Source organism: Thamnophis elegans, chromosome 10, assembly GCF_009769535.1.
Source record: "Thamnophis elegans isolate rThaEle1 chromosome 10, rThaEle1.pri, whole genome shotgun sequence".
NCBI classification, from domain to species: Eukaryota; Metazoa; Chordata; class Lepidosauria; order Squamata; family Colubridae; genus Thamnophis; species Thamnophis elegans.
In genome coordinates, this window is record NC_045550.1 from 51,585,211 (window position 1) to 51,600,913 (window position 15,703).

General features: G+C 38.6%; 1 protein-coding gene across 1 annotated transcript in view; it reads right to left on the minus strand.

Annotated features, from left to right (window-relative positions):
- The window catches only part of BCHE (butyrylcholinesterase), a 38,956-nt gene that overhangs the window by 3,044 nt on the left and 20,209 nt on the right, over positions 1-15,703 (minus strand). Inside the window, exon 2 of the mRNA XM_032224821.1 lies at positions 3,564-3,730. Within this exon, the coding sequence (XP_032080712.1) occupies positions 3,564-3,730 (167 nt within the window). The remainder of the gene's footprint in view (positions 1-3,563; positions 3,731-15,703) is intronic.

The following is a 15,703-nucleotide window of genomic DNA, read 5'->3' on the forward strand; positions in this document are numbered from 1 at the left end:
TATAACTAGGGATATTTTATATAAGCTACAATCTGAAAGTACTATGGCAGTGGTCCCCAACCTTTTTATTGCCGCGGACCAGTCAGCCTTTGATAATTTTACCGTGGCCCGCTGAGCGCGCGCAGGGGTGGGGGGGCGTTGTTCTGCAGCGATCATGGCCCCCAGCCATTAATGTCTAAACTGCTGCAAGATATACTTAAATATTGATAAAATGTGAGGGGGTGTACTCACTTCTGTGATATCTATCCATCCATGTCTGTCTCTGTCTCTGTCTCTCTCTCTCTCTGTGTGTATGTATGTGTGTATGCGTGTATGTGTATATATCCTCTATCTATCTATCTATCTATCTATCTATCTATCTATCTATCTATCTATCTATTTATCTATTTATCCATCCATCCATCCATCCCTCTCTATCTATCAATCACCTATCCACCATCTATCTATCTATTCTAGCTGGCTGGGCAATTTGGGGAGTTGAAGTCCAAAAGTGTTAAAGTTGCTGAGATTGAGAAATGAGGATGAAACAAAAGGGAAGAGAATGAAACAAGGTCGTAGAGAGAGATTGCAAAATGAAAGGGCAACTTCTCTTTTTATTTCCTTCCACCCCCACCACCCCCACCGTGCCTCTCTGGCAATTGGCTGCCCAGGAGGTGGGGAGGGGAAGATGTTTCACAGACAGCTGCCACCCGCCCATCTCTCTCTCTCTCTCTCTCTCTCTCCGCCTCCCCATCTGACCTCGGCTGCTCCACGGCGGAGACCCCAGAAGGCAAGCAAAAAAAAAAAAAAAAGGGCTCAGGAGTGGGGGAAGAAAACAAACCCCATCACGTTCCTATCTGTGAAAGCTCCCCGCTCCCTTCCTGGGCAGCCAATTGCCAGAGAGGCAGTGTGTGTACGTGTGTGTGTGGGGGGGGGTTGGCAGCCCGCGGCGCTCCTAGTCCGCTGTGGAATGCGCTGCCACCCGCCCAGCGCTCGCTCTCTCACTCTCTCTCTCTCTCCCCCCCTCCAATCTCCCGCTTCTGCTTCGACCGGCCAGCAACTTGTCCCCGCTTGCCCGGGGACTGGCCTCTGATTGGCTGGCGGGGAGAAAGCCTCGCCAGGGAAGGAGGCGAGGACTCCGCGGTGACGTCATGGGGACGGCGCCCCCAGGTAGCGGCGAACCGAACGCGCTCCGTCTCCACGGGCTACCAAGGCGGCCAGGCGGGCGGCCGGGGTGGGAGTGGGGTTTGGACCGGAGAGGCGGCTCTCGGGTTCGAGTCCCGGGGTTGATCTCAGGCTGCGCGTGTGGGTGAAGAGGCAGCAGGGATCATGGCCCCCGGCCGCTGCAGCGATCATGGCCCCCGGCCGCTGCGCGGCCCGGTGCCAGGTACTCCGCGGCCCGGCACCGGTCCGCGGACCGGGGGTTGGGGACCACTGTACTATGGTGTTATCATGCACTTGACAGAATAAATGGCCTAAACATGACAGGTCACTTTCCACTTAGATTTTTTTAAAAAGAAATAAATAGGAGGAATGAGAATTCTACTGAATCCACCATGTACACGACTACCACACTTCAAGGTGCCCTTGAACTATTTTTAGTATTCTATCTCAGTCATTGGTTCATACAATGTTATTAAACTATATTGCTTTGCGAAGCAGCTTTAAAGGGATTTGAAGCTTTGCACAGTGCTTGTACAAATGTGATTTTAGAAATAATGGGTCAAATTTAGATCTAATTATGCTAAAGGTAGACCAAATAAAATCACTGGAACTTAAGAAACCTTAACTAACATGGATCCCCATTCTTTTTGGCGTGTCTAATTATAACTAAATCCATTCCACCATCTTATTCTCTTTTGTGCTGCTTCTATTTTTATATTGCTGTTATAATCTTTACATGAGCATAGTTGCTTGCTTTGCTTTTTTTTTGTACTACTTTATCATAGTTCTGAAGCCTTAAAGCTTTATTATAACAACAGTAATTTCTATATAAAACACAGCCCATTCTTTCAGCCAATCTATTTTTCTTCATATTCCATGTATTTGGGTGTCTTAAATGATGCTGTGGAATTCTAAGCTTCAGCTTGAATTCAGATAACATCATTAGTCTACAGAAAAAAAGTCTGCTCTCTAACACAGTTATATTTTTATGATTTTGTGTTATGAAAGAATACCAGAGGTGGTATTCAGCCGGTTTGCACCAGTTTGGGTGAACCAGTAGGAGAAATGTGACCTGGGTCACTGAACTGGTAATGACCTCTGGCTGGCCCTGGCCTTGCCCACCTCGTCGCTCGGTTGCCGCTCGCTCGCCCCACTCACTTGACGCTTGATCGCCCTATCCGCCTGCTCGATGGTTGCTCGCTCTGCCTACCCCCTCAATGCTCTCTCTCCCCAAGTTGGCCATGCCCACTCAGTTACATGACCCTTGCTAACCCACGTCTGCCTAGCCACACCCACAAAACTGGTAGTAAAAAAATTGAACCCCACCCCTGAAGAGTACTCATAGAAATCAAATGATACAGTGGTCTGCATATGGGATCTGGCATGGGTCCAGGTTACTTGAGGGACTGTCTCACTCCACTTGGATTGATCTGTACCACTTCTGCAGGCAGAGGAGACATGTTGCAAGTCTAGTCAGCTGCCGGGGTCCAGGAGAAAGTCTTTCTCTGCTATTGCTCCTGCCCTCTGGAATATCTTGTCCCCCAATGTGAGGTTACCCCCAACCCTCCTATCTTTTTGTAAGGGCCTAAAGATGTGGTTTTGTCTGCTTGGGGACCCAGTGGGGAACAGTGCAATGGAGGCAATTGATTGAGTAATAACAGATTCCCACATTCCTCCACTCTACCCCCACCCTCTCCATGTATCCTTGGCTTTAATCTCTGATTTTATGTTTTAACTGTGTATGTAACTGTAAGCCGCCCAGAGTTACCCTATGGTAAGATGGGCAGCCAATAAATTTTATAAACAAAGAAACAAACAAACAAACAAATAAAGAAATATGGGATTTTGATTCTAGTTATCACCTCCATGACTATAGGTTTCTAGGAAATCAACCATCTTTCATTTTTCAAAGCTGTGGTAGGAAATGTGCAGCTCTCCAGAAATTGTTGACCAAACATTGTTTACATTAATTACTGAGCATTTCTCAACCTTACTTTACTTTAAGGTGTTTGGACTCCAACTCCCAGAATGTTAGAACTGGAACACGCTGGCTGAGAAATTCTGGAAGTTGGTCTCCACACATTCTGAAGTCACTGAGTTTGAGCAACATTGAGTTGCTATATGCTAGTGGAAGCACTATCCAGACCATACCATTAAAAGATATTCCTCATTGCATGCAAAAGAATTCAAGCATACAAAATAGAATTGGTTAGGGTGGGTAGAGTTAGGGGAGTCTATCTAAAATTAATGGATATTTGTTTTAGTGAATATTATCTTTTTAGAATAAACTCTGTATTTGATTTTACAAAAAAATAATTATTTACACAGAGTCTTAAAATTGAAATTAAAATTTAGTAGTAGCAAGGTGAACTTGACTTAACCAATTTACTAAATACGAATATATTTAGCAGCAAAATTACCTTTCATATCCCGGACTTTAGGAAAAAGGATGTTCCAGAATCGGCATGTCTGAGCCCGCAATTTTGTTTGAATCTTTGCAGCATTTGTGCCTAATGCTAAGTATGTTTGTTCAGTGGTTGTGAACACTGGCCATCTTGTTCCATTAATCTGATTTCCATTGGGTGTTCTGTAAGATTAAAGAAAAGCATTAGAATCCTCAGGGGAAATTAGCTGGGCATATCAGCCATTAACAAAATCCTGTTGATCATTCCAAACCTCAGAAAATTTCCATGGGAATAATTCTATAATTCTAAAAGGTGTCAGACATAAATATCAAAATTTCCGGGGTCCTGGTGGAACAATGGTTAGAATGCAGTACTGCAGATTAACTGTGCCCACAGTCTGGAGTTCAATCCTGACAATGCTCAAGGTTGACTTAGCCCTCCATCCTTCTGAGGTCGGAAAAATGAGGACCCAGATTATTGGGAGCAATATGCTGACATTGTAAAGCACTACACAGAGGTATATAAGTCTAAGTACTAATGCTAACACTAATAGTAATAGCAATATGCATTTGGAATGAATTGGATTCTTCTTAAGATGCATTATATGTCATTAAGTAATCAAGTTATCAGTTATGAAGATAAACCCAAATTATCAGGGGTAAAAAGCAGTGTCTTGGATAACAATAACAAAAACAAATCCACTAAAAGCTTAATAAGATTGCTAGTGTCTCATTCACATATGCAAATGATATTACGTTCTTTTGTTTTGTTTTAGGCAAAAATTTCTTTAACTGTGCAGTGATATAAGTAAATTGATTAATAAATGTACTGATTAAAGTATGTTTTTTTTAAAGTTTCATAATGGAAGTAAGCATCTTTTACCTGTTGAAAGTAGGTAATGTGGGGAAGAAATATTGCTATAAATAAACAAAATTTCCTAAGGGAATTTTATTAATGCAAGTTTATACATTAAAGATCACTTATTATGCCTTGACCTTTACAGTAGAATAATGGAATAAATCTGGGTGGATGGGAATTGTGAGAGAAAAGTTGATACGTAAAATGTTATGAAGAAGAGTTACAGAAATTGGGTATGTCTCGTCTAATGAAATGAAGGACTAGGGAAGACATGAAAATAGTGTTCCAATGTTTGAGGTCTCCTACAAAGACAAAAAAAAGTCAAACTATTTTCCAAAGCACCAAAAGACAAGACAAGAAACAATAGATGGAAACTAACCAAGGAGAGAACAATCAACCAATGGAACAGCCTTCAGAAGTTATGGGTCTCCCTGAAGGCTTTCAAAAAGAGACTGGACAACCATTTATCTGAAATGGTAGAGGGGCTCCTACTTGAGCAGTGGGTTGGATTACTTTCTTTTAGAAGAGATAGTAGGGAAAAGGAAAGGAGCAGGATCACAGAAATAGAGTAACAGAGTTGGAAGGGACTTTAGAGGTTCTCATACTGATCGAATCACTGACCCTTTAGTCTAATAGACTGTTGAGGTTGAATTGCATAAATTCTCTGAAACTTAAAGCAGAATTTCAGGCAGACACCAGTGTTTAAATATGCCACTTACAGCATTTTAAGAGCCCAATTCACCATTGTTTTATGGTAATTTCACTTTTTGCCTTAATCTCGGCATATGCTTTAATTTCTCTTGCAGGTTCTAAATCTTCGCAGAAGGTGCACAGGTAGACTTTTCATAAAAAGAGGGATTGGCAATGTAATCTAGTTAATTTCTATAGGTAGTATAAACGGCTGCTTCCCATGATCTTGCTTTTCCATAATAATGAACATTTTGAATAGTGAAAACACTTTGCGTACCTGAAGAAGCATTTCGCTCCAATAACATCGCTCTACCCATTTGTTCTGGCAGAAGATGATGTTGTGGACCCTGTCAGTCAAGGAATTCTGACAGGCATGAGAAGTGAATTTTCTGCAGTGCCCTTTGTAACATTGTGGCCCTCAGGTTGAGATTATCCCCCACCCTCTTAGCCTTCAAAGAGGGCAAGAGGCCAACTTCAAAGAGTTTCAAAACCTATGCATTTACTTATAAAATGCATAGGTTTTGAAACTCTCCAAACGCGCTTCATGGTGCTGGTCATTACCTTTAAAGCCCTACATGGCTTGGGACCTGGATATCTGCGGGACCGCCTCCTGCCACATACCTCCCAACGACCCATAAGATCTCACAGGCTGGGCCTCCTTCGGGTACCGTCGACCGGGCAATGCCGGTTGGCGACTACTCAGGGGAGGTCTTTCTCAGTAGCTGCCCTGGCCCTGTGGAATGATCTACGCGCAGAGATCCGGACCCTTCCCACTCTCTCGGCCTTCCGGAAAGCCATAAAAACCTGGCTGTTCTGGCAGGCTTGGGGCTGTTGACCCCAAAATACGGTCCAGCCCCATTAGAACGGAGTGCATGGTGTGCTGTTTTTAAATCTATCTTCTCCTTCTCTGTATTTTATTTTTTGATTTATTTTCTGTACTGTTAGCTGCCCGGAGTCCTATGGGATTGGGAGGCTTATAAAACTTGCAAACTTGCAAACTAGGCTGCCCCTCTTACCTCAATGGGGGCATTCCACACTAGCAGTGGTTAGTGGACTAGGAAGAAGAGCCCGCTCCCACCATATAGTATTCTGATTTCTAAGTTATTTAATTTCAGCTAATTGTAATGTAAGGGACACGGTGGCTCAGTGGGTAAGACACTAAGCTTGTTGATCAGAAGTTCAGTGATTTGAATCCCCAGTGCTGCGTAACTGAGTGAGCTCACATTACTTGTCTCAGCTTCTGCCAATCTAGCACTTTGAAAGCACATTAAAAAATGTAAGTAGAAAAATAGGGACCACTTTGGTGGAAAGATAACAGTGCTCCATGCACCTTCGGCATTGAGTCATGCCAACCACATGACCACTGAAATGTGTTCAGACAGCGCTAGCTCTTCAGCTTAAAAACAAAGATTAGCACTGCCCCTACAGCCGGAAATGACTAGCACGCATGTGCGGGGGAACCTTTACCTAATTGTAAGGTTATGTTTGTATTTTGCTTTTACAATAGTGGTAAGAATAGTCAGATAGTAAGATGAAACATATATAAATTTAATAAATAAATAATAGCAACAACAATAAAGTGCATGCTTGAAATGCATACTGCAGGGTGATACTTGGATATCTCCAGTTTAGAAGGAATTAGTAGACTGTATATGAATGGTGACTGAGATGTAAAAGAGATACTTCTAGCTCTCTGTGCATAAATAAAACAAATGGGGAAAATGAAGCCTTCCATTTTAAAACCTGCATTCCAGTTTTCAGGAGGAAACTTTTTAGAAAGCAGGTGCATAATCAAATCACAAAATAAAGTCTTAAAAACAAGAACCACAAAAGCTTCCCTGAAAGTGGTTTGCAGAATTTTATGAATGCTATCTAATGACATTCAGAGAGGGCAATGTAATAAAAAGACTTGAATGTGCAGAACTGAACTTAGTAATTTGGTATTCTTCTCCATGGTATCGAGCCAGGAAAGCTGGCAAAGAAAAGCTACCTCTTTCTGAGGACAGGAAGGGTTTAAGATTGTTTACCTACCTAAAAGGAAAAGATCATGATTGGCCATTTGAAGAACATTTGGAGAACTGTAAATGTTTACTTCAAAGGTTTTTCTCCCCCTCATCTAGAGTGGCAGAGTTCTTAATGAATGCTACATTTACCTACTGGGAGACCTTGATAAGAAAAAGGGAATTGGATTTGAAATCCATGTTCAGCTGAAGAAAAGAAGCCTTTTCATGAGGTAAATTGTCTGATATATACGAGGGCTGGATTGTCATATTTGAAAAGAATAAAGATGCCATAACTAAACAGTGTGACACTGGTAAATGCCCAGTGATGTTGTTTATTTTACAAAAGACACCAGTTGTTTTTGTTATAGCTACAGGTAGGACACCTGTAACTGCTCTTCACAGCAAGTATTCAGATATAACAGTGGAAAGTAACTATCTAATTTTACGTGTGGTTTCATTTAACATTTGTGCTGAATTTCAAACATGGGAATTTGAAATTGCTGGGGATGGAATGGAGAAAACTCAAAATATGCCTCATATCAATTTTGTCTTCTCCAGAGCTTATTCTCACCAATGTTCCATGTTCAGATTAACTTCCCCTATGAAAACTTTTCCTATCATCTGTGCAGCTATATTGTTGATGAGGCCTCCATTATGTCCTGCAAAAATGGCACAGTATAATTTTGAAGGGAGCTGTGAAAAGAGCTACTGGAAGCATCACAAAGGGTTTCTTTCCAATGCACCCTTGGAAGCCTCCGAAAAGCTTTTATGACTGCTGGAGAATGCTAAGACAAGGCTGTAATGTGATGTGAACAACCTTGAAACCTTCAGAGCTCAAAATACCTCCCAGTCTTCCTCTCACAACCTATTGAATATCATATTTTATTCTACATGGCTGAGACTGTACAGGAAACAAACAAAAAGGCTACAATATGCAGCTAGTGGTCTGTTGTATGGGCAATTTATGCATTGGAATCTTCCTGTGTAGTGAACATAAGCAGGGTCTACTTTGCTAATCATAGAAATTTTTTAAAAAGTATCATATGATTAAACCACGCTCAAGCTAAAAGTTGGGTAACATTTCAGAGAATTCACCCTTGTTCTTGAAGCTGATCTAGCTACTAGTTGGCCTCTAGAACAATTCAAGATGCTCGTTACCAACTTTAAACCTCCACATGGCTCAGGGATGGTTATCTCCTAGACCACCTACTGTGAAATAAATATCTCTATCTTATAAGATCAGGATCCTCCTGCTGATGGTCCCATTCCCTGTGGAGTTCCATCTGCAAGGATCCTGTAGTCAGCCTTCATAAGAGAGGCTTCCTTCCTGTGAAATAGCTTGTCTTCATGTACCCAAAGTACCATCAACCTGATGAGCTTATGCAGAGAGATGAAAGTTGGCTCTAGTAAAGAGACCATTTTGGGAGTATTAAGGTTGGGTATGTCCTGATAAGGTTATTTTTATCTTTATGTTGTAGCCTGCTCAGACCCAGATGGAGTGGAGTGGCAGAGAAATCTTGGTAATAATAATTTAAAAACCATACATTAGATAGAAAAACAACCAAGAAATTAGGAGGACCTGTCAGAAAACAAGTGACTTGAGACTTCTATTAAAGCTGGGTATTTTAAAAAAACATGGCTCTGAAAACATGGGGTTTAATTTCTTTGCATTCCATTCTTGTTTTGACAGCGATTAAGAGTGCAACTTCTGTCTTTTTCCTCATAGGATGCTCACCTTTTTCAGATAAATACCAAGAAGATAAAATATGGTCTTCTCCATGCTAAGAATAGTAGTACTCACTAATTTGGTGAATGAATGACTTCACTTGAATTCCAGGAGGCTCATAAGTCTAGTATCAATCATGAAAAACAATTGTCTACTTACTATTGCTCTCTTTGTTGAAAAGGAATTATGAAGAGGGCGACTGAATTCCAGGCATGAAAAGAATATGATGGTTCAAACTACTTTGTCCCAGTCAATCTTGCAACATTATTTTACCTCACAAAGACTTCTCTAGACACAGTCTCTTGTGTGTAGTTCAAGACTGAAAAATAAATTGAAGCCTGGGAAGAAGTCTCTGAATAATTAGGAGCTCTTCATGACATCAATCATAGAAACAAAGTGGAAATACAATAGACGTGTGCCCAATATTCCAAATTCAAAATGTTTTGAGCTTGAAACACTCTTTCAAATTCAAAACAACTCCAGAAGTATTTCAAACAGCTGTTTAAAATTGTATTTCAATATTTGAATTCAAAATGTTTTTTCCTTATCCTTAAAATATAACCTTAAAAACTTTAGATCTAATGAAATGCATTACAGGGTTTTGCAGTTGCAAATAAATAAATAAATTTTAATACTTTGACAAGAATAATACATAGAAGTATGACTTTGGTTTATTATTTAGCACTGTTTTTGGATAATTTTGAAATAAAATAATTATATAAGCAGCTGTTCTCCAACCTATTGTCAGTAACTCCCAAACTGTTGACTATGTTGGCTTTCAATTTTGATAGTTTAGAGTTTGGGGCAGTCTTAATCATTTATCAAAAGTTAGAGATTGAAAAAGGATGATATGCAAATTAGTGATTTCAATATTATGTATATTAAGAAAGAATTATTTTCCTCTTTCCTTTCTCTTAGTAAGTATGCATGCATACACCAATTCTGAAAGGAAGGTATACTAAGAAGTAGCAGAAGATGAAATATACTACAACCTGTTTAATAAATGGTACAATTACTTCCTTTGCTCCAAGTTTATAACTGGAATCCCACTGGAAATTTATAAACTCATGCTACTTATCTAAAATATCCGTTAATCTGATCTGGCATGATAATTCCTAAGTTTCTCCACTTCTCATTTTATGCTAATTCTGCATTGATTAACTTGTGAAACCCGTTTAACTGCATGTGTGTCTGTGGCTCTTGAGAATAGTGAGTTAAACAGAGCTGACTAGAACTTCAGTTCAAGATCAGAACAGTAATAGTAATGTCAGAAGTCATTCAAGCATTTCCTGGATTTGAAATAAAGCATGACATTCTAAATTGAAATTTACAGATAGGAATGTTCTTTAATAATAGGCATTGATATCACTCTGCAGAAAATGATTCTAAACATTTTTAGAAAAGAATGAGAATATATATATATGCACAGTATGTATGTATGTATGTATGTATGTATGTATGTATGTATGTATGTATGTATAGGTATAGATAAAGGAAAAGGTTTCCCTTGCACATATGTGCTAGTTGTTCCCGACTCTGGGGGTGGTGGTGCTCATCTCCGTTTCAAAGCCGAAGAGCCAGCATGACTAAATGTCAAAGGTGCACAGAACCCTATTACTTTCCCACCAAAGGTGGTTCCTATTTTTCTACTTGCATTTTTAATATGCTTTTTAACTGCTAGGTTGACAGAAGCTGGGACAAGTAATGGGAGCTTAGTCCATTATGCGGCGCTAGGGATTTGAACCACTGAACTGCCAATCTTTCTAATTGACAAGTTCAGTATCTTAGACACTGAGCCACCACATCCCTCCCATATATATATATACAACGACATGCCTCACCTACATCAGGAATTGTTAGGCTTTTAACCCTTGCTTAACTCTGCTCGAGTGATCATAAAACGCCTAAAGTCAGACTAGATGAGGCACGTCGGTCTCCTGCCTCTTCCTGTAGAGGGCACTTTTTTAGAGACTTTTTTAAACAGTTAAGCACTAAGCAGAGTCATCCATGGTGACTCTGGCAGCAACTAGCTCAGTCTGATCTCGGCTCTTGCTTTTTTCCTTTTACATTTTTTTTTCTTTTCATGATGACAGTGGTGAGGCTCTGCCTCCCCTGCCTCCCCTGACTGCACTTGTGTGTGTGTGTGTGTGTGTGTGTGTGTGTGTGTGTGTGTGTGTGTACAGCAAGAGATATCATAAGACAATGACTTATCTAGAGTTATGGTCTGCCCATTTCATGGATTGAACCACATGTGTTAACTATTGTTATAATACATTAACTAGAATAAAATAAATGAGTTTAAATTTAACAGCCTTATTTCCCTACTTTGCTTTACTGATAACTGATGCTTGCTAATTACCTACCAATGGATTTGGGGGATCTGTAAAAGCTGGAAAAAAGAGTAATAGTCTACTTCTGTCTTGACTTTTGTCTTGGCTATCCCAATTAAGACCATAGCCTTAAATACACATTTTAGATTAAATTACATTTAATTTACATATTTTAGATTAAATTACATTCAATGTACATATTTTAGATTAAATTACATTTCTAAACTTGCCATATAGTTCAGATTCTTTTCTATCTGTGTCATGAAACCTAAAATCACTTCCCCCCCCCTAGTGTTTAAGTATATTGCATACTCCATGCTTTATAGACTAATTTTATTCATCATGTATTGGTATAGAAATTGCATAGCTTGAATTGAACATGTTTATTTACTTAATGATTTTTTGGACAACATACAAAAATCCAATGCAGAATAAAACTATCAGAAAAATTACAAAAATAACAGATAACTGTGATTATCAGTCAAAAAATTATAAGCCAAAAATGTGCTGAGAGAGGGAGGAGGAAAGGAGGCAGGTGGGAGGGAAGGAGGGAGGGGGAGGAAGGGACAAAGGTAGGTAGGTAGGTAGGTAGGTTGGTTGGCTATCCTAGACATAATACTATATTAGTATAATATAATCACATATAATCTGCTGTTATGGATGAAATCTCACAAGTATTTACCTTCCATATAGAATTTGATTTTTAATCCGAATTTTATAAAACTTTATTTTGAGGCACAAATAATCTCAAATCACCTGTCAGTGTAATATTTATAGAAATTGCAAAGGTCATAGCTATTCAAACAAGCAAAATACTAAAACGTACATTCATATTTATAGAGCTTCTTGTCCATGAAAGAATGCTTTCTGTCAACACGTAAATGTTTTATTCTTTTAACAGAAATACATTTTAGTTAATGGGATTAATCTGAAAATGCTTTGCACTACAATGGATATAAGAGACTCTTGAAAATTTTCATCTTTCTCTCTTTTTCTCTCTCTATACATAGTTATATGTATATAGCATAATTATATGTATGTATAATTATAAATCACTGATTTTGTAAAAAGTATTTATTACCTTTGTGACATTATTGTTATTAGTTAAATAGCTGTTGTTCAATCAATCAAGTTTATCAGATATATGCACTTCATATGGGAAATTAGCAAAATGTGTTATTAAATGTTATGTCAAAGCACCTGGTATGCCCAAATATGGGAGGGAGCATACTGCTTCCCTTTTTCCTTTCAGCTCCACCTTAGGAGCTTTCTAGGCAGAAAACCATTTTTGTGTTGCATTTGTCTGATAAAGAAATAAAGGGAGACTAGTATAGATCTATTTCAAGCTATTTAGCTCTCATCAGCTAGCCATACCCTTACTGGGGTTCAAACCTGACATTTTGATATAACACTTAATCATTTCCTTGGCTCAGCTGATAAGGGAGAAGAGCTTGTGATTAAACACTAATACAACTGCCTAATATGTAAAAACTGCCCAGGTTTGAATCCCAGTAACGGTATGGCTAGCTGATGAGAGCTAAATAACTTGAAATAGATCTATATTAGTCTCCCTTTATTTATTTATCAGCACAAATGCAACACACACACACAGACACATACACAAACACACACACATATTACCTAGGTTAACCCTAACCATTCCATAACAAGCTTTATAAACTTCCTGTATTTATCTTTATTTACTGGTTGAAAGTCCATCACAACCCTAGCAAACTGATTGTCTAATATTATCAGACAACTACAAATCTTCCAGGAGGAAAATAATCTGAAAGAAACTGATCCTCTATGGTTTCCCCAGTGATGCCATCTTAATGTTAGATCAAACCAGATCAATACTAAGGCAAAGGATCTTAGATATGAAAGGTCGAACAGAAATTGCTGATTTTTCTCACGATATAAATGGAAATAAGCAAATGTTCATGGTTAAGCCAACCTCATATTTATATCATATCACAGCCCTCAAATTTAGGAAAGCTTTATGTTTAATCATGGATAAAGGCAAATATGCATGTCCCAGGATAATATTGCAGGATCCCATCTGGGTTGATCACAGCTTTTGAACTATTGCTGGAACCCCAGGAAATTTCTGTCTATGAGAATGTGTGCTTTGGACTATTCTACGTGTAGAATTTACCTATATGTAGTGCTTGGTTATGTGTGGCTTTTTATTTGTTGATTGGGGTGCTGATTGCCAGCTGTTAAGCCATTAGCTGTTGTTTCTGTATGCTACCAAGTCCTGGGCTTTTAAGTACCTGGTAAGCTGGTGGCAAATCAGCACTGTTGACTGACAAGGGACCCATTTCCAGGCTTCAATCTCTCAGAGTACATTCATGATTTGGAATAGGGTATAGCAACAACGTCAGCCAATGGGAACTGAAACACTTTGTAGCCTGGGCGTGGCTTAGCTCTGTAGCTCTGTTTCTGTGCTGAGAACTTAAACTAGTCTGCTGCTGAACTGAAACTGAACATTTATATCTCCTCTTTACCACGTTGGAAGAACCACACTTGGTATTGTATATATGTCTCATGTGTTATTATGTATATAAAGAAGTTATTGAATCTTACTGAATCAGTTGTGTGCTGTGTGTGCTTTCTGGATTTGATTGCTGCAACAAACTCTGATAGGTTATGTGACCAGAGCACACAGAAAGACTGAATTGTAATTAAGATGAGAGACTGCCACAAATTCTGACACAATCATATCCCTAGCTATTTTTGTACCTGCTCGTTCAACAATCTTAGTTACTGCAAAATCAAATATATGTCCTTGTTCATTGCAAGGTGAAGTTATGTTTAATGCTCTCCCAACAGCTGTCATGCAGAGGAAATGTAGAAACACCCTATATGAAGTCCCTGTGATATGAGTGACATAGAAATCACTACCCATGCTCTTCTTTATTGCCAATTCTACTGGGATACTCACCACAATTTGATCCAAACCCCCCCCCCCCTTTATTTAACTTTCCAGGCACATCTTTTATCAGCACTGTCTGTTAAATATTAGGGATAAATTTATTTTTCTATTTATTTCTAAATTTATTATACATAAGCTTTATCCACAAATGGTTGCTAATAATTCTTGTTAGGGGGAGTTTCGTGTTGTTAATTCTATTGATTGTGGGTTTTGTTTTGATTTTGGTCAATGAACACAATAAAATTTTATCGATATCATTTAAAAGAAAGTGGTTTTTTATGTTTAACATATTTGAGCCTTTTCAAAAAATTATATTATTTCTCGTTTGTCATGCAAGAACTCTTACACTTGTCTATATATAGATCAGATACTTGCACAGATACACATCATTTCTAATTCAATCTTCAAGATCCTTAAGTGATTTTTTCTGTGATTTCTCCTAAAAACTATGATTTTTTTTAATGTAGAAGAGAAGCCTAAGTTCAATGCTTTTGAAAAGTTCCAGCTGCTGTCATCTCTTAGCTGTATTTATAGTTATCCCATTTGTCAACCCACTGCAATTGATTAATTCCAGCAGGCATCAGTAACCATTGCTTTTGATTCTGGTGCAGGTAGTAACACAGAGAGGCCCAAATGCAACTATTCTTTATGAACAAATTATTAAGACTACTGAAAATAACTTCACCCAATAGGTCTTTTTAAAAATATGATTTGCAGTGGGCCAAAAGTCAATACTTGTGGACAGTTACCCATAACATATATAATACTTGGTTTCCAATAAACCATAGCTCTAATCTCATCCAAACTGATAAAGTGGAATGTGTGGTTGTCCAGTAAATCAGCTTTAAGAATTGAGGTTTAGATTTTGTTCTCAAATGTAGGCCTCCACAACAAATATGGTTTGTGCCACTCCAGAATCAATATGTCTTTCTGTTCCCATGACATCTGCAGATAAGCCAATTTCATGTTCAACGTTGCTTACGTAAACTTAGGGCTTCATATTATAGAACAGTTTCATTTACTTTTAAATAACTGAAACTTTCCTGATCTTTTGAGACGCAAAACAAATAGAACTAAATATATAGAAGGAAGGTCCTGCGTCTAACAAATTCCTGTCTAATTGATGTTAAAGACAGAAGGGTAAGCTGTATTTACTAAAAGTATCACAACCCTTTGATTGTCTTTTGGCACTGTCTTCCACATGAGATGATTACAATCAGCAGATTCCTGATATCTACATATTGAACATAAGCATTATGAAACTTGCATGATAGTTATAATGCCATGACTGAGTAATCCAACTTGCTTCTATGCAGTGAAGGAGGTTTGTCATTGTAGTGAAAATTGTCTTATAAGGGATAAAGATAATTTCATGTGACTCTACAAGAAGTAGCCAGTACAAAGTTAGTTTTGGAGGGGAGTAGCCTTTAGTAATAAGGTGTTCAATACTCTAGAATATGCCCTTTTTCCAGATGAAACCTATGATGTCTTTGTTCTTTTTCTTATCTGTTATTTTATATGATCATGCAGACATTTTTAAAAATAACTACTTTTAATGAAGAATTTTACCAAAATTTCTTCTCTAGGTCCTCTACATTGCTGAAGACAATGTC